General features: G+C 37.8%; 1 protein-coding gene across 4 annotated transcripts in view; it reads right to left on the bottom strand.

Moving 5' to 3' along the window:
• Positions 1 to 20,703, bottom strand: part of KDM4C (lysine demethylase 4C) — a 260,992-nt gene that overhangs the window by 212,584 nt on the left and 27,705 nt on the right. For all 4 annotated transcript variants that reach the window (XR_007630468.1, XM_050328708.1, XM_050328710.1 and 1 more), the window contains 2 exons: positions 8,347 to 8,540; positions 650 to 699 (listed from right to left, as the gene is read on the bottom strand). Coding sequence is in view for 3 of the 4 variants with exons in the window: in XM_050328708.1 (XP_050184665.1) it covers positions 650 to 699; positions 8,347 to 8,540 (244 nt within the window). In the remaining variant the exon portion in view is untranslated. The remainder of the gene's footprint in view (positions 1 to 649; positions 700 to 8,346; positions 8,541 to 20,703) is intronic.

Genomic DNA, 20,703 nt, shown 5'->3' with positions numbered 1-20,703 from the left:
CAGTATAGGGCTACAACAGTAGCCCTGCTCCTTGTTGACAAACGTTCCAACACCTTTGGAAGGTAAAATCCAGTACACGCTTTAGCTAAAGTGGATTTCTATGTTTACTAGTCAGAAAGCTGGTAAAAAAAAAGATTTAATGTTTGTACATTTTGTGTGCTTCCCCCTTTGCAGAGGTACTAAGACTCCATCCTCTACCCAGTCATTAACTTTGATAAACCTTCCAGAGACTTGTCTTGTCATCAAATTTAAATATATCGAATTTGGCTAGAAATTAGGATTCAAAAAGTTACTGAAGAAGCGAAGCTACAACAAGAAGAGCAAGGGCACAGAGGAGACAACGATACTAGCAATGAAAATCTAATGAACAACAAAATAGTAAGCCTCATTTTCATAAGTTTCACCAAGCTAAAAATGCTAGTACAAAATAAAGTTCTAAGGGAAGTAAAAAAAAAAACCACTATTTTATTTCTAAAGAATTCCTCAGGGCACTACAGAGTGTTCCTTGTTTGCAGTGACACCGTAGACAGATAAAAGTCACACAACATTAAGTAATAAAACACAGTAGGTGAGGCAAGGACAATGTTTTTTACTTTGCTGGATGTTTGTCCTTCAAACATCTCACATATGGAAATATTGAAAATACTACCTTGAGCCAGTCTTTCAAGCCGTTTCCCATGCTCTGGAGGAATAGCATACCTAAAATTCACATAAAGAAAAGGATGAAATGCTTAAAGACATAATTATCACAAAAGCCATCTCTCACGTATGATAAATACCTAAGAATACAGAAGCCAAAAATATTAAAGACTGAAAATTTGTATAGAAAAAAAGATATACCAATATCTAAGTTAAAAATACAGAGGTAGGGTTTTGGAGTTTGGTTTTAATTTGAGAAAAATATTAGCTTATTTCTATTTTAAACATTGTATAATGTAGTGCAAAAATGTTATAGTCACTATTTAAAGTCATGTACATTGACAATACTTCATATTATTAAACCACTCCAGTTAAAAAAGATACATATATTTTCATTTTCCAAAAGAAACTGAACCACAAAAAATAAGTCTAATTTATACAAGTTTAATTTCTTTGAATTTTAGTATGCTTCAAAAGACACAAGGATTCAACAGAAAAATATGATCATTTAATGTCTCTACTTTTGCCTATAGCCAGTGCTGTGGAATAAAAGGGCTACTTGCCAACGTAGAATCATAACAATTACAATTTAAGATTATTAAAAAATATACTTAAAAGAATTTTATGTATCTTAGAATCCCTCTGTTCTTAGAATAAATTAATTTTTAAAAAATTCCACATGCTATCTGCAACAACTCAGTAACGATACAAAAGAACTGGAATAAATCTCACATGATTTTTAATGTTCACTGAAGACAAAAAATAGCAAACTTTTGAAAAGCTTTTTCCTTTCTGTTTTTCTTTATTATTAACATACTTAGTGCACTTCCTAGATATATGGTATGTTTTAAGTAATATTATTGACTTTAGCTACTTTAATACATAATAGATTTTTGTTTCAGTTTAATATTGCAATAGCATTAGATTGATTCTTCTCTATAAAAAATATGGTTTAGAAAAGAAAATGTATATTCAGTTGTACAACATAGTCCAAATCCACATTGTTAAACTAAGTCAACATAGAGCCTTTTTCTCCTACTACACTGTGAACAGGCTTCATTCATCTCCCCTGACAACTCACTCAGAGAAGCAAGTGAATGACCTAGGGCTCTCATTTTGCACAAGAAATAAACATCTCCCTACCTCAAGCTCTGTTATGCACACACAATACAATTCTACAATTTTACTCTATTGTAACTGAAACAGTTGCATGGAAAGAAAACCACTAGAGGAGTTAGTGCTCTGTAAGTAGAACCATAGCAAAACACATGCCTACTGGCAACCCAGTTCAAAGGTATTAAACGGAGAGGCTTTCAGCTTGACTATACTCAGTGTTTTCAGTTTTAATCAGAATTTCACTGTCTTAGGAAAATGTATTTTGGTTCTCTCCATTTGTACTTCTAAAGTGCTTGTGGCTGTTCTCCAGTCTGTATTACACACACATCAGTGTATCCATACTAATCTGAACTATATGTTTGCCATCCTTCACACTCCAACGGAGAAAGATGGTACGTTTAGAATTATACACTGTAGTGTACGCCATTAAATACACAACACCATGAAGTAAAAAAAATGAACAGATAGTGTTTACGTCTAAAAAAAATTCAGAACTGGATACTGTGCTTTGCTTTGCCTTACTTGACTTTAACTGGATTAGTACTCTTCCTAAAAAGTTTCTCCTGCAAAGGTATGTTACTACAATTTAGGGATAATATGTAGCCACATTACCTCCATTTGTACACATAAGCATATAAGCACTTGTCAGTATTACAAAATGCAAAACTGAATAACTGAGCTCTCAATAAGTCTCTTGGGAGGATAAGATGGGACATGATTTAACTGGACTATGCTACTTATCTAGTTACAAAGCAGTACAATACATTCATGCAAGTTGGTGTTTCTCATAGTCTTCATTTGAGGTCTGTGGTAACATCTACTCCTCAATCCTTTACCTCTTCCTACTGTTGCTATTGGTTGTTGCTCACAGCTAAGACAAGGGCTAATAAATGGAGACAGACCACCTTTGTACTTTCAAACATGAGGAGTCCCAAAGTCAGTCTTGAGACACTTTGGGATTGGTTCCTAACAGAATTTATTAGAAAACTGAGTGACATGAATCTTGCTGGATTCCTGGTCTACTGTACGTTAAACAAAAAACTACCAAACTCAAGTTTGATGACCAAGTCAGAGGAAAAAGTATTCACTCTTAGTCTAAACAGCTACCTTATATGAGAATTTGAGCAGTTAAAAGCTTATGGAAAAATATTTTTTGTCATTTTTGTGTCCATCTTTCTTTTAGCTACATTACCATTTGTTTGACTTCTCATATCTTAAGGCCTAGCCCAGCCCACTTTAAAGCAAATGTAATGCACATTAAAAGGTAAATAACTAAGAGATAAAAAGAGTTTTTATTGGATAACAAGTGAAGAAACAGACAAAAAGGCGAGAAAAGACAAGAAAGGAAATGTTGATGCTAACTATAATTTTATTAGTTCAGGAAGACACTCTTGTTAAATATTATGAAAAGACAGGCAGAAGCTGAAGAGTTGCTGTTCATTGCTAGTCATACTACAAGGACAGAAAAAAATATGGTACGTGTATTTGTTGAGCATTGTTCAAAAAGATCTGCCGAAATACATATTAGTTTAGTAAATCAAAGCTATTGGTGACAAGATAACCACAAATAAGAAATAAATATTAAATCTAAGCCATTAACTTGTAACTGTTAAACATTTATGTATATGTTTTCAAGATTAATGTTTCTAAACTATTTCGCAGTATGCTTTAAATAATCACACCAAAACCAACAAATCATTGTTTTATTGTGCAAAAACTACTCAGCCAACCAAGATGGCCATCACACCAGAAGCCACTTGTATTCACCCAATCATTCTCGTATCAGTGACCAGTGACAATGAGAAACAATTTGGGTTCTGTTTTTCCTAAGCCAGGTGCACACACAGATAATAATTAACAGCATCAGCCACAAGCAAATTTAGCATGATGTTAAATACTTCAACAAACTGCTTCTCTAAAGTCCATGTTATATATTGACAGGGTAACAGCACCTGATTTTTCCCGCATTCGTATTTTTTTTTCCATAGGGGAGAAACAAAACAAACAAAACCTCTCTTTTTCTTCTAATCCCTCAGCAAAGTTACTCCTCTTTATGGAGAACTGCAACTATTAAACAATTACTCAGTCTCAAGCACAATAACCCTTTCAGGCTGCTGACAAATCAGTACACTGATTGATTATAGCTTCCTTTTTACAATCAGAATCCTTATTTGACTACTGTCATCTCTGTGACTCATAATATTCTTTTTAACTTTTCTGACAATTTGCAGCAAGAAGTGTAACTAATCCTCACCTCTTCTACTTTGAGCATAAATGTCCCTCCACCTCCCAAGAAGTTTTATGTATTATTCGTATTTCTCTCACTAAAGGTTTGGATTTTTCTGTAATTTTCTGAGTTTGTTTTGTTTCCTAGATACAGAATCTAACATGCCAGTTCTGTCAACGATACGCATAACTTGTGCTGAACTTTGAATCACTTGTCCAGATTTTAACTAGTTTTTGTCAGCTGCTGATCACACTGAAAGTCCTGTTAATCCTACCCAGAGGACCCTGTAAGGACCTAGCTGAGTCTCTTTAAATCCATTTACTCTAGAGCCATGTTTGTTCTCAAATTATACAATGTTAGCACCAGTCTGAGTATGCTTTTCCTTCTCACCTTTTTTGCCTGTAATTATGCCTATTACTAATATCAGAACGCCACCCATTTTTTTCCCATCATACTTAGAAACCCATTTCTTTCTGTTCCGCTATTGGGATGCAAAATCTGAAATAAAATCACATTTTAAAGACTTCCACACCCCCTACCATGTAACTAACTATCTTACCTAATTTTTCCACTTCACAAGAAGATGTTGGTACACATTCTACATCGGCAGATCCATAAAAGCAGATTAGTCATCACAATCAAGAGGGACAGTCATGTTGCTCATGGTATAAACTCTAGGCAACCTGGATATCAGATTTCTCACTATCCTATACCTACTGAAATCATGAGGAGAACTCCTGAACCTAAATCTCTGCTTCATTCTGAATGCCACCGTAGAACCATTTCCTCTTACATCCTAAGTAAATTGTGGGGCACAGTCTCACTCTCCTAATCTATCTAATTTTGGCTGTCTAAGCATTCTCTGTTCAACAATCTGGTCTCTTCTTCTTGGCATCATTACAAAGATGGAATCATCTTCTCTTTCTGTAGTATATATATCCTCATTTATTTTATGACTGACCAGCCCTGCAAGGCATTTTGTTATTTATGAAATACCTTGCTAAACAGGAGGGGTTTTTAACATAACATATTGTGCCTTATCATTTCCACTCTTTGGAAAGGCCGGAGCGAAGACCAGATGGGATGTCACAGAAAAGATATAAACTGATACATAAATTATTGTTTGTATTTTTATATTGCAAGTTTATACTGTGCCCCTCTGTGGTAAGTAGAAAACTCTGGTTCTTCATGAAGAAAAGAGTTCAAGCCTCCACCCTCAGATATCAAAGGTGGAAAAAAATAAGCACAATTTTTAAAATTTTACTTTCTAAAGTAAAATAATATATTTTCTGCACATCTTTACTCTTCTTCTTTAAAACAAATTTTTTTAAAAAATAAGTTAGTCCAATTATTATTATATTTTAAATACCCACACTACCATGAAAATAATTAATTTATGCCTGTTTAAGAAATACTTCCACATATTCATTATTAATACTCTTAAAGAAGATTTATGTCATTTTAACACTTAAAAAAAATTAGCACCATTTTTTCGTGAGGTAATTGGCACAATGAGTAAGCCTTGCTTTCAGACACTTTATAAACCCAGAATTACTTTTTAAAAAATATATTTTATTCAGATTTTTTTAAAATTTAAAAATTTATAAGGTAAATTGAAGCATTATCTGTATTTTAACCAAGGGTACCATACACATACTAGTAGTCTAACATTTGAACTAATAACAAAATTCTGCTCTATGCTAGGCATGAATTTTCAAAAGTTGAATAGTTTAACATTACAAAATTCCTCAAATTAGTGCACAAATCAAAAATAAATTCTCTTTAGTCAGGGCCTATACCCCCAAAACAACAATTACAACAGAAGAAAATATTTAACAACAAATGACAGAACGAAGACATTTTTAATACTAATAAAAAGTTGACAGATACTATTACATAATACATCATATCAAGAAAGAACTGAATTAATATAGCAGATCATCAATAACACCAATAGTTCATCTTCCTACTAAGAACTTTTCTAAGAAACTGTGATGTAAAATGAGGTACCATCTTCAAGATTTTTCAACTCGGAAAATAACGAGAAAGGAAAATTGCAGTAAAAATTCTGCCTAATGGTAATTTTAATTGTCTCTATTCTACTTTCCAGCAAATCTTTCCTCACCCTATTTCACTCTCTTCTGCCCTCATATTAATCTGTTTCAGAGCTTCTAAGTTCTTTTCTCTCCTTCAATTTTCTCTCTGTAGCACTATTTTACAAGTTAAAGAATCTATAAAACATATGTATTACACAAATATATACATAAACACATAAACAGCCCTAGCCCTGATTTTGCAAGTGTTTATCAGACACACTTTTCCCTTGTGTTTCATGTGAGGCAGTCAATGAAGGAATCAGTATACATAAAACTACAGATTTCTTTGCATACCTCTTGGAAGTGCAGAGTATAAGTAACAAAAGTTAATGTATACCTAAACAGTGGAGAAAACTTCAATTCCATAAAGACTGCCATAGCAGTTAGATTTAGCTGCTACCCACAAGTTCTCTTTGTGGCTCTCAGATAGAAGTGGTTGTCCTTTCTCAATCCAGAGAACGTACACTGCATATTAGTTTTCCATAGGACCAGTGCGTCTGTCTTGAAGAACATCATGTATCCTTTAAAACTAGAAAGTATGTATTACTACTGTACATGTCAACTTATTTGGTTTTACTAAGTAAATTTGTCAAATCAGTTCAAATTTAGGAGCAGACAAGATCTTTATGTATCCTAAGATTTGGCTCATGCTCAACTTTCTTGAAGAAAACGTACTATAATCACATTTAAACAAGACACATTTTACTGATAAATGAACATTTATGCTTTAGCATAAATTACTGCAGCATTCCTACAGTAGAGGCACAAGTGTAAATCAGATCTTTAGTAGTCTTTCAGTCAATTTTTTTATAGTGCTGCATTTCCTAAAAATATGGGCCAATGTGGCCCAGAAAATTAATTTCTATCCTCTGTTACTTTTTCAAAAGATGAAGAGGTCAGTGTTTAATGATTTTGTTCATTCATAATGTAAACAAGCATGTAAACTAGAAAAGCATTTATCCAATTATCAACTCACACCTCCTTCAAAATACTTGAAGAAGAGAAGATTTCCTATCTTCTTTCCATTATGCCTAAGGGCTTTAGGGTTTAAGTAGATGTCTCTACTCTTGGAATTTCACAATATGTAGTGAGATTTTCTTCAAATAGCACTTTTTAAATTCCTTAGAAGCAAAAAAAAAAAATGTGGGCGTTGTATTAATTAATTAATTGTGTCCTATCATGCTAGAACATTTTAAAATCATCTATATTTACACTGATTTTTATCAAAAATACTGATCTTATGGTTAACACTTTCTTAGTGTGGCTAATTTTATCAAAGCAGCAATTTCACATTTACCAATTTAAAACATGGACTTGCATTTTACCACAACAGGTTGTATTCACCTTCTCTGCCTTTACTTAAGAGACCCACTGTAAAAGCAGGTAAACTTAAAGTAATTACCTAAGAAGCAGCATCTGACCACCCTCAGAGTATAAATACATAATGTTACATAGGTATTTTTATTTTGTATGAGTATAAAAATAATAAATAATGTTTTTTGGAATTATCAGCTACAAATTTTCTACCCAAGTTTGGATGACTAGAAACCCCCAGAACTGAACTAAGCATAACATATCTTTTATTATCTTTCTAACGATTTTATGTTCTCTTCACAGGTACTTTGGGAGAAAAAAAAGATTTTATGAACAAACGGATAGCATTCTTTGGACATACTTTGTATACTTTGGACACACATATATCACAACTGATAGGTACTATACTAAACCAACTTGTCTATTACAGCTGTTCAACCTGAAATTTAAGATTATAGAGCAAGGAGAGTCAAAGTTTTGTACGAAGGAAGTACCTTTAACACTGTATCTTACCTCCTACTGGTTCTATTGAGTTCACATTAGAGAATGACTCTGATTCAAAGAAGTAATTAAAGGCATGTTTAATACAAAACATGTTGTGCAGTCCCAAGGGATACTGAACCAAAGAAACTGATTTCAAAGAGCTCTTTCAGAAGTTCCTCAAGAAGTTCCCAACTCCTTAAGCTTCACATATTGGACCTTTAAAATATTTTTCTGTTGAACTCCAATAAGTGTTATATACTTATTTGTCTTTTTCTTCAAAAATCAAAGACCGTGTTGGAGTGATGTTCATCATCAACCTCACATATTTCATAGCACTGAGCTTTAAAAAAAACCCTCACAAAACAATCTTAGCTTTCTAGTAAAGTTTACCATTGTAAGCAATTGTACCCCATCAACAGACGGTTTAGTCAGCTGAAAGAGACATCATCTTTCACAAAAATTTAAACTTGCCATGACTTTGGCTCCCCGAAATGGAGATAATTAATACTGTAGAGATCCATGTCTTCAGTGTGCCATGCAAATGTCGTTTTCCACATCCCAAAATACAGATATGGTGTATTTACACCCTCAATAGAAATTCCACACTCTTCTCCTACAACGTCCAATATTGTGTTAAGACGGGCAATATTCCATTCCTTAACACCCTGAAAAAGATACATTAAAAATATATTAGTAAATTTATCAAGCAATGTAACTTTACCTAATAGTTTCAGTCAAAAAATACACACCTGATCTAGCCCTTCAAAAGACTGTATGTTCATACAATTTGTAAGCACTTGAGAAGACAGCTGAAGATACTCGAAAAAAAATTCTCTTGACCTTAGTAAGTTTTAAATCAGGTCACAAGTCTGAGATGTTCAGGGCAAGAGAATATAAGGAAGTTCATATTTGGTTTATACTTAGTACATCAAATCTAACCTGGCTTAAAACACCGTACATAATAGAAACAACAGCTGCAGACAATGTCTCTGATTAGTTGATAGCTGGAAGCCATTAAATTTCTATCTATGGGCCTATCTATGTTTTTTTATAACTTAAAAAGTAATACCAAATAGCATGAAAAATTATTTAAAAATTTATTTTACATGCATAAATTTACCATTTCTCTGTAAAGTATACAACCACAAAATGATTACATCACTTCAGATATATTTCTAATCATAATGATGTACTGCAGAAATCTATTATTGCCTGGGATTCAAGCTGTTTCCTTACATTACTGCCTATAAAACCTGTATATTAGAAGTCACTCGGAAAGCAACGCAAATGGTCTTTGCCGTATTTCAGATTCAACCACAAAGTGCAATTCTAATTCCAGGTAATACAGCATCTAAGAGACAGTATAACCAAGATCAAAGCTATAAAACTGAAGAGAAAAAGATTAGACTTCATTATAACAGCAATTATTAGCACCTCTAGGGAAGAAATTAGCTGGTGCTCAAGCAGTCAGAAAAACAAGAAATATAATCAAAACTATTAAAAACTCAATTCAGGCAAGTTTTCTTGGAAAGACAGCCCCTAAGCATATCCTTAACCATAAGCTACTCTGCACACCACCCAGCACTGAACCTACAGTTCTGGTAACCTTACTGTTTGGGGAACAAACTGATGGTAGACTGCAGACCTGATGCATCTGATTAAGTAACATGATGACATTCAATAGTCAGACAGCTGGAGAAGTAAGAATATAGGTTAAAGCAAGAAGTAATGAAAATTTAATACTCTCAGTTTCCATTTCCTCAGTTTTTGTGATTTTTATGTCAAGCATGTTAAGTATGCAGCAACTAGAATTGATATATAAGAAGGTAATGTCTGTGAAGTTCAGAATTGTCATTGAACAGGCACTTCTGACTGCCTCTGTGACTATTTCACTTATTAAGAAACACTAAGTTATCTGGAAATTTACAAAGGAGTAAAGCATGTTTACAGAATGAATTCAATTCAGACAGTAACTTTTGTTCTTTTAAAATTGAAGCCTTGGCTTTGATGTATTTGTTAAACATAAAGGCACTTGAAATTTTAAAATTAAAAGAAAATTCATATGATCAAAAAAACCCCACTCATATGAACTCAAACAGTAGATGCTGGTAAAATCTGCACCTTTCAAATATAAAAAGCAGCAGCAGCAACTTAACAGAATTGTAAAATAAAATGTTTGTTTGAACTTTAACCAGTAAGTCCTCAAATCAGTTTAAAAATTTTATTTTTTTAAAAAACACATAAAATATTTCTCTGTTTACAAACTGTGCAGTCCATTTGAAGAAACAAATTAATTCACCAAACTAAAAGCAATGACTCAACCATGTAGACACATACAGAGGGTTGGAAGAAAACAATACTCGGAAAAATCAACCGCTAATCCAAGCAGGCTACTCTGACAGTGGCCAAAAATAGACAGGAAACAGTGTAACTAAAGCAGTAATTCCCCAGAATACCCTTACAACCCACAGCAATTTGCAGTTTGAAGGTTTCTTCAGATGGAGGTGTTTACCTTTCTACTCAACAGTATCCCACGGGCTTTTTTACCTGTTATTGATCCTATCACATCTTTTCACGCACGTAAACTCTTAGCAACCATAACAGCCTGAAATTTTAGTCTTCTATTACTAAGAATTAAGTAATGGATAAGAGAATAAATTACTTTTTTAATAACAAATCTGAAGTTTTCACTTTCTGTTAAGATGTATCACTAGTCACCAAGGAAACTGCTAATGGTTTGTCCTCAAACAAAAGCAAATCCTCCCATGGGGATGAATCCTAGGACAAATACTTTGTTTCAAAATACCAAAAATACCAAATACACAATCTTCTACATAAGATACATGAGCTATTTCCTTCTCCTGCAGACTATTTTGGACAAGTCCTCTTAGCTCAAAAGGAAATATTCACTCAGACTGGCCAAAGCACTAAAGTCACACTGATTCATTTCCACTCCTGCTAATTCCTGGAATTTAAAAAATTAAATCAATTTTATATTTATGCCTAAATTGTTACCATTATCACAAATTATTATTAAATATGTTACTTTACCTCACAGACTTCTCTTTTTTTAATATTCCAAAACATTAATGCTTACACGATTTTTAAAGTAAAATATTGGTTCTAACTTTTCCAGTAGTTATATAACTGGTTTCAGACTTAACAGTTGCAATCCACACTGAAAGGATCACTGCTGTAAAAGAGCAGTTTAACAGGTGAATACATAACAATACTTCTCAAAATTAAAGTACATTTTAGCAGGTTACGCTATGTTTAATAGCCATTGTTAGAACACCAGGATATATATCACTTGACCATGAGGTGTATCTGGTAGTTTCTTACAAATACATTCAGATGTTACAACCTATTCAATGTTAGGAAAATACAAAACATTTATTCTGCTCAAAACATCACAAATATATCTAAAGATTATAAGAATTTCAAGAGAATGTGTAAAGATAATATTTCTAATTTATCCACATTTCTAATGGTAGATTGTTTAAAGAATACCTGTCATCACTGACAACTGTACCACATAATCCAATATCTGGAAAAAAGCTGAAACAACATATTTTACTTTCTTTAAATGGACTTGATGCAACTTACTAATTGTGATCATTGCTACATATATTACATTTACCTTGTATTTCCTGAGAGAAATATTATAAGGTAAATAGTGGTTTATAAAGAAGACCATTATTCCAATATCCACTAATTTTGAAGATGATTCAAACTTACTGTAAATTACTATCCAGAGTTTTTCTTACTCTTAACAGCTTTTGCATCTGCTTTTAACACAATATGGAGATAAACTGGGACACTTAACAGTAAGTTCTCATCTGAACACTTGCACAGTTTGGAAGGAGCTGATCCACTGTCTTTTCAAAGACAAAGAGTAATCTAAATATCAGTATACTGGTAAAAAGTGAAGTTCAGGGTTGTAAGCAGACACCTCTTTGCACATAAGAATAAAATAGGCTCCAAATGTAATGATTTTTTATTAATTTCATTTTTTCATAAGTACTTTAGAAAGTGACATGATGCTATCTTTTACTTCATTTAAACAAATCAGTTAAGACTGTGATGTATTCTATTTTTAAGAATATGGATTTTTAAGAATAAGATTACAAACAATCTTTTCTCAGTGTTTAATTTTTCCTGCGATAATCTCAAGGCTTCATTTCAATATTAATATGGCAAACAAGATCAGTTGTACAAATAAGATTAAAAAGCCCTTATGACTGACTTAATAGCTCAAATAATAAAGAGTAAAAAAAAACAGTTCAAGAGCCAGAGTGGAAAGGAGTAGGAGAACCATTACAGAAATATTTGTGCTTGGTAAACCACTTCTCACTCCACAAACAATCATTCACTCACACCAATGGACATTATTAAAAACCTGCCAGGTTTTTGCTCTGCCTTCAAAGTCATTAAAATACAAAAAGAAAAATGCTGCGAACAGAATCTGGGCACCATAAACACATAGATTAGGAAATACAAACAATCTCCCTCATTATATTTGGGTTTACTTCTCAGCATTTTTAAGGATATAACCATTGTTTTTGCAGCACTCTTGCAGGGTAGGCAAGTAGATTCTTTGGAAATGCAGACTAGAACCAAACATCTTAATGACTGCTCACAGTGATCTCAACCATGAGTAGATCACAGAAAAGGAACATCATGGAATCACAGAATCATTTAGGTTGGGAAAGACCTTGAAGATCATTGAGAACTATCATTAACTTGGCTCTGCCAAGGCCACCACTAAACCATGTCCCTAAGCATCATACCTATGGGTCTTTTAAATATGCCCAGGAATGGGGACTTAACTACTTCCCTGGGCAGCCTGCTCCTGCGATTAGTAATCCTTTCCTTGAAGAAATGTTTTCTAAAATTCCAAGGTAAACTTCCCCACTGGCACAACTTGAGGCAGTTTCCTGTTGTCCTGTTGCTTATTACTTCATGGGATTTATGTTCCAGACCCTTTACCAGCTTTGTTGCCCTTCTCTTGAAACGCTTCAGCAACTGAATGTCCTTCTCGCAGTGAGGGGCCAAAAATGAACACAGGATTTGAGGTGTGGTCTCACAAGTACCAAGTACAGGGGGACAATCACTTACCTAGTCCTGTTGGCCACACTACTGCTGATACAACCCAGGATGCCATCAGCCTTTTTGGCCACCTGGGCACACTGCTAGCTCATGTTCAGATGCTGTCCATGTCCTTTTCCGCCTAGCAGCTTTCCAGCTACTCCTTCTGGGGTTTCTGTGACCCAAGGGCACAACTCAGCCTTGTTGAATCTCATTCCATTGACCTCACACCATCAATCCAGCCTGCCAAGACCCCTCTGCAGAGCCTTTCTACCCTCCAGTAGAGCAACACCCCTGCCCAGTTTGTCATCTTCAAACTGACTTGAATCCCCTTGTACAGATCATCAAAAAAGACATAAAACAGGACTGGCCCCAATACTGAGCCAAGGAACACTACTTGTGACTGGCCTCCAGCTGGATTTAACTCCATTCATCACCACTCTTTGGGCCATACAGTTTTTAACCCAGAGAAGAAGAGTAGACCTATCTCAGTTTCACTCCAGAATTCTCTACCCAACCCTCGCTCCCTCCACCTATATCTCCCACTCCCACACAAGCAGCTCAGGGAAACAGAGAAGAAAGGCTGCTTTCAGTTCATCCCACATTGCCACTTCTGCCACTGCTCCAGCATGGGGTCTCTCCCATAGGAGACAGTCCTCCACAAACTTCTCCATGTGAGTCTTTCCCACTGGCTACAGTTCTTCACAAACTGCTTTTAGCTCCTGGGTATTTCTGTTAACGCTTGGGTTTTGTCAGAGGATCCTTGCTCATCCATGCAGACCCCTGGCATTTTTTCCTGGCATGACTTCCTGCTGGGAGGAGAACCACTTGAGCTTAAAGAAGGTGAAACAGCAACCAGCTTGTTTCCTATAGGGCCTTATCAACTGGCACTCTAACAAGGAGATCACTGAAGACACCAAAATCTGCTCTCCTGACAGCCAGGGTTATGGTCCTGCCTTTTGTCTTAACACCTCGCCTTAAGATCCCAAACCCTGCCATCTCATGGTCACTCTGCCAAAGCTGCCCTCGACATTCACATCCACTACAAATTCTTTCTTGTTTGTGTGAGATTCAGCAGACAAGTTTGGTGAGGAAGTTGTTACTGATGCTCTCCAAAGACTCTTGGATTGCTTATGCCTGCTGCTGTCCTGCAGCCTTAGGTTTAGTTACAAGCCAAGTGCCATCTCATTTAGAATCCAAATTCTGCACATAATGTCAAAGTGCTGCTTTAAAATCATGTTGGCTACTCTGTCCAGGGATATAGCAGGAAATCCAAGTACATCTGTTGCTAGAGCAAGTAACACATTAGAGATGTACCTACAATTTAGCAAAAATAACCAACTGTTAGCCTACAAGCTCCACTGAATCAACCACTCTTGTAATCCTAATCAAATATGCTCCCCACACCTTATAAATGGGAGAACGTAGGGACTAGAAATTGTCTTATCAGGAGAAATAAAACTAAAAGAAGAAAAATGGAAGTAAAGTGCTACCTTCAAAACAGCAGTTGAGTGGTGAGAGAGACAAAACAATATTTATACATGTGTGATTGTTCAGACCTGGTTCCCTGCCAAATGCCCAAACCCACAGTAACAACCCCTTCCCCCTCCCTTCTTTTCTTAGGGCAAAGGAAAAAAAAAAACTATAAAACTGAAGACCCCGAAATCAATCTAATTATATAAAAATATATATTTTACATATATTACAGTTATATACAATTAAAATGCTTTGTACACAGCTAAGGGAATCCAAACACGCCCCGAAGTGAAAGGGGAAAGAGGGACAAAAAGGGACCAGGAAGATTTTCCCCACCTAGTAGTTAGATCAGTCAGTGTAGGGGTCATGCTTTTTCTTGAGTCACCTACATTGTCATTATCCTACAAAGCACTGCAATTAAATGTAACAGCAATTAGAATGCATACAGCACATAATAGTATTTCTAGCAAACCTTGATCAGGAATTTATTTTCTATAAAGTTTTATAGGGTGCACAGAACACTTGTTCTCATAGATTATTTCCTTATTTGCAAACACTTAATCTAAGTTCAAAGATGTCAAATAAGATATTTTAAATAAACAACAGAGATTCTGGAATAATTCAAACATCACAAGGTAAACTTTGAATCATTGATGGTAGTTGTCAAAAAAACAGCTTTGTTCTTCTTTTGTTTGGATTTTATTTCTTTGTTTTATGAGTTGTTTTTCTGTTCCATATGACATAGGCTTTATAAATTTGCCCCATTTTCCAAACCCCTCTGTGATGGCTTTGATCTAGGCCTTCCTGGTGACCAGTTTGTAACCAAGGAAGTGGTCATGTACCTAGTATTCCATACGATTTTTACATAAACCAGAGTATAAATAAGTTGGAGATTAGAGACCTCGCTCTCTTCTCTTCCGGTGAGGTTTGGGAACAGTGGGTCCTTGCACTGGTCTCGCTTATCTAAGGCTGAGGCCTGCAGCGTCCACTGACCTGCCACGTGGAGGTTCGGAGAGTGCTGGCCGTGTCTGCCAATCCTGCTTTTCTAAGGGACGTGGTGAGATCTGTTTTGTTAGTTATTAGCTTAGTTCTTGAGTTTGATCGCGTATACCTGTTCAGTGTCCCTTTTTGTTCCCTTTTATCCCTTTTTTCCCCTTTCCCTATCCCTTCGGGGGGGAGGTGTTTGGATTCCCTTTTACTGTGTACATAGCATCTTAACTGTATATAACTGTAATATACATAAATATATATATTTTTATATAAGTAGCTTGACTTTGGGGTCTTTAATTTTTTTTTTATAGTTTTTTTTCTTTGCCCTAAGGGGAGAAGGGAGGGGGGAAGGGGGCTGCTGCTGTGACTTTCGGGCATTTGGTAGGGAGTCAAGTCCAAACTTGACTTTTTTATGGCCCGGTATGGGGAGATTGTTTTGATTATCCTGGGAAAACTGCCAAGAGAGGCTTTTTTATATAAACAAACCTATTGTTTAAGAACAGAGAGAAAGAATAATATAACAATGGCTATTCTAACTACTTGTTTCATTGTATTACCTATATTTGTGCCTGTCTTGGGTTATCCTGTAGGAAAATGCCCAACTGCGGATGAATGGAGGAGTATGCCCCTTTCTTTGATTGGGATGAATGGAAGGAGTATTTCACTTTTCTTGATTGGAATGAATGGGTGGAGTATTTCACTTTCCTCGATTTTGACATCAAAGGCCTGCTAAAGGAGATCTCCATCATTGCAATTAGCTCCAATTTTTACTTTAATTGTTTAGTAACAATCCTAGTACTGGTGAAGGTGATCAAAGAGTTATTTAAAACTGGAATAATGGTGTTGTGTTGCTTTCCGTGTTGTAGAAAAGGCCAGACCCATGGAACCTATCCCGTTCAGCTATGTACTAGTGGACGAATTGACAGCTGTAAAAGAAGAAGAAGCAGAGAAAGAAGGAGAGAGAGAGAAAGTGGTTCCACATAGAAGCATCAGAAGGGAAGTGGAAATGGTTCCACGTAGGAGAGACCCTTATTCTGGAGCAGCAGCTGTGCGAACAAGTGAGGTACTGTGAACAATGACCCCAGCAGAGCTCCGGGATCTACGACGGGATTAAAGCCACCGGCCTGGTGAACAAATTCTCACCTGGCTGGTACGATGCTGGGATAATGGAGTCAGAAGCCACTTGTTAGAGGGTCAAGAAGCACAGCAACTAGGATCCCTCGCTCAAGACCGTGAAATAGAACAAGAAAACGCAAGAGAGATATACAATCTCAGTCTCTGGCTCCAAATCCTCCATACTGTGAGGGAAAAATACCCATTCAAAGAATACTTAATGAGTTCTCAAAAAAGTGGACGAGTGCAGAAGGCGGCGTCCAATACTTACGAGACTTAGCCATGCTGGAACTCATTTATTGCAACCCAGATTATTATGACTGTTTAGAACCAGAGAAGATTTCATGTACAGAGTCGATGTGGAGGCACGTGATTAGAGGTGCCCCTACATCATATCTTAACTGCTTAATAGCAGTATACAATCCAAAAACGGATGAACCGACTGTGGACACCATGTGTTCAGGGATACGGACCATAGCAGAAAATTTGGAAAGGTCCTCCGATGCCCAACACCGACCTACCCATCCTAGGGAAGCATTGGAGAGGCCCTATGAATATTTCAGATATGAAGACGACTATAGGGATAGAGATGATAGAGTCTACATAGACTACAGAGACTATAGAGACAGACCAGTAAAATGGTTTCCACCACGATTTCGACCTCGATCTTGGTCCCAGACTCGTTCATGGTCTCCTTTCTTAGCATGCAGAAGGAGAGGAAACGCCAGACGGAGATCACGTAATCAACTGTGGTCCTATCTGCGCAGCAAGGGAGAAAACATGAAGAAGTGGGATGGTGAATCCATTTCCAAACTCGAGGCGAGAGTAAGAGAATTACAACAAAAGGAAAACAACAAAAAGGTTGTCTACGTGGTTGATGCAGATGCTCTGCAACCTCTGAAACACAAAAAGATGGAGGTCCGCTTTGACAATAACAAGAAGGCTTCCAAGAAGGCAAAGTCAAAGTCGGACAATGAATACTCTGATCAAGACCAATAGAGGGGCCCTGCCTTCTTCCAGGAGAAGGATAGGGACCAGGAAGATAACAGGGTTTACTGGGCTGTGTGGGTTCGACGGCCTGGCACATCGGATCCTCAGAAATACCGGACTTTAGTGGATACTGGTGCCCAGTGTACTTTAATGCCATCGGAGCATAAGAGCATAGAGGCTGTTTCTATTTCTAGAGTGACCGGAGGGTCTCAAGAGTTGTCAGTGGTAGAGCTCAATATGAGCTTGACAGGAGACCAATGGCAAAAGCATTCCATTGTGACAGGGCCAGAAGCCCCTTGCATTCTTGGTATGGACTACCTAAAAAGAGGATACTTCAAAGACCCGAAGGGGTACCGATGGGCTTTCGGTGTAGCCATGGTGATTGAAGAAAAGTCCAAGCAATTGTCTGCCCTATCTGGCCTCTCAGAAGATCCTTCTATTGTGGGACTACTCCAAGTTAAAGATCAGCAAGTGCCTATAGCCACTGCAACTGTACACAGGCAACAGTACAGGACAAACCGAGATGCTGTGATCCCCATTCACAAGATGATCAGGAAGTTAGAGAGTCAAGGGGTGGCCAGCAGAACACACTCACCCTTCAATAGCCCTATCTGGTCTGTACGTAAATCCGATGGAGAATGAAGACTGACTACCATGGCTTGAATGAAGTCACACCACCATTGAGTGCTGCTGTACCAGACATGTTGGAGCTCCAGTACGAGCTGGAGTCCAAGATAGCGAAGTGGTACGCCACTATTGATATTGCTAATGCATTTTTCTCCATTCCCTTGGCAGCAGAGTGCAGGCCACAGTTTGCTTTCACCTGGAGGGGTGTGCAGTACACCTGGAATCGACTACCCCAGGGGTGGAAGCACAGTCCAACAATCTGCCATGGGCTGATCCAGGCCACCCTAGAGAAGGGTAAGGCCCCAGAGCACCTGCAGTACATCGATGACACCATTGATGGCAGGACACAGTAGAAGAAGTTTTTGAAAAAGGACAAAAGATCATCCAGATTCTCCTCGAGGCCAGTTTTGCCATCAAGAGAAATAAAGTCAAGGGACCTGCCAGAGAAATCCAGTTCCTAGGGGTAAAATGGCAAGACGGAAGTCAACAGATTCCAACAGATGTCATCAATAAGATCATAGCATTGGCTCCTCCAACAAACAAGAAAGAAACCCAAGCTTTTCTGGGAGCCATAGGCTTCTGGAGGATACACATCCCCAGGTACAGCCAAATTGTAAGTCCTCTTTACTTTGTGACCCGTAAAAAGAACAACTTCCAATGGGATCCTGAACAACAACAAGCTTTCAGGCAAATCAAGCAAGAGTTTGCACATGCCGTGACTCTTAGCCCAGTCAGGACAGGACCAGATGTAAAGAATGTACTTTGCAGTTGGAGATAAAGGTTCCTCCTGGAGCCTCTGGCAAAAAGTGCCTGGCAAGACGTGAGGGTGACCACTTGGTTTCTGGAGCCGAAGCTACAGAGGTTCTGAAGCCAACTACACCCCTATGGAAAAAGAAATCTTAGCGGCATATGAAGGCATATGAGCAGCCTCAGAAGTGATTGGTACTGAAACACAGCTGTTCCTGGCACTCCGATTACCAGTGCTGAGCTGGATGTTCAAGGGTAAGGTGCCCTCTACGTATCATGCCACCGATGCCACGTGGAGCAAGTAGATGGCTTTGATCATGCAATGTGTCCAAATGGGAAACCTGAATCACCCTGGAATTTTGGAAATTATAACCAATTGGCCTGAAGGTGGGAACTTCAGTCTGGCGGATGAAGAAGAAGAAGAGCCAGTGAGTCGAGCTGAAGAAGCTCCACCATATAATCAGCTGCCAGATGAAGAGACGCATTATGCCCTTTTCACTGACGGTTCTTGCCGCATTGTAGGAAGGAGCCGGAAGTGGAAAGCAGCTGTGTGGAGTCCCACGCGACAGGTGGCGGAAGCCATTGAAGGTGAAGGTGAATCAAGTCAATTTGCAGAACTCAAAGCTGTCCAACTGGCCTTAGCCATCGCTGATTCATGAATGATAGCCAATGCCCTATGGGGATGGCTAGACAGGTGGAAGAAAATGAATTGGAGACGTAGAGGAAAACCCATCTGGGCTGCTGATTTGTGGCAAGACATCGCTGCCAGAGCGAAAAAACTGAATGTGAGAGTCCGCCATGTAGATGCCCATGTGCCCAAGGCTCGAGCTAATGAGGAACACACTCATAACAGACAGCAGACTGTACTGCACAAGTCGAAGTATCACAAGTAGACCTAGACTGGTAGCAGAAGGGAGAGTTCTTCCTAGCTCGCTGGGCCCATGATGCTTCAGGTCATCAGGGCCGAGATGCCATCTATAGATGGGCACGAGACCAAGGGGTGGATTTGACCATGGACACTATTTCCCAGGTTATCCATGACTGTGAAACCTGAGCTGCCATTAAACAGGCCAAAAAGCTGAAGCCCCTATGGTATGGTATGGTGGACGCTGGGACAAGTATAGATACGGAGAGGTATGGCAGGTTGACAACATCACATTGCCACAAACCTGCCAAGGTAAACACTATGTGCTTACCATGGTGGAAGCAACTACTGGATGGTTAGAGACATATTCGGTACCACATGCAACAGCGCGAAATACCATTCTAAGTCTCGAGAAGCAGGAGTGCCTGTGGAGACATGGCACTCCAGAGCGAATTGAGTCAGACAGTGGGACCCATTTCAAGAATAATCTAGTGGCCACTTGGGCACAGAAGCATGGTATTGAATGGGTATATCACATTCCATATCATGCACCCGCTGCTGGAAAAGTTGAAAGGTGTAATGGACTGTTAAAAACAACTCTGAAGGCACTAGGTGAGGGAACTTTCAAGAACTGGGACAAGCACTTAGCCACCTGGCTAGTTAACGCTAGAGGCTCTATCAATCAAGCTGGTCCTGCCCAAGCAGAATCCCTCCACACTGTAGATGGAGACAAAATTCCAGTGATCCATCTGAGAAGTATGTTAGGGAAGGCTGTTTGGATTACTCCTCCCCAGGCCAAGACAAACCCATTCGTGGGATTGTTTTCGCTCAAGGGCCTAGAAATACCTGGTGGGTAATAAGAAAGGATAGAGAGATCCACTGTGTGCCCCAAGGGAATTTAACCTTGAGGAAAGACTAATCATGTGCTTTGA

This window comes from Myiozetetes cayanensis, unplaced genomic scaffold (genome assembly GCF_022539395.1).
Source record: "Myiozetetes cayanensis isolate MyiCay16 unplaced genomic scaffold, myiCay2020 scf4, whole genome shotgun sequence".
In the NCBI taxonomy this organism is placed as follows: domain Eukaryota; kingdom Metazoa; phylum Chordata; class Aves; order Passeriformes; family Tyrannidae; genus Myiozetetes; species Myiozetetes cayanensis.
This window is presented reverse-complemented; position numbering and strand designations above follow the sequence as displayed.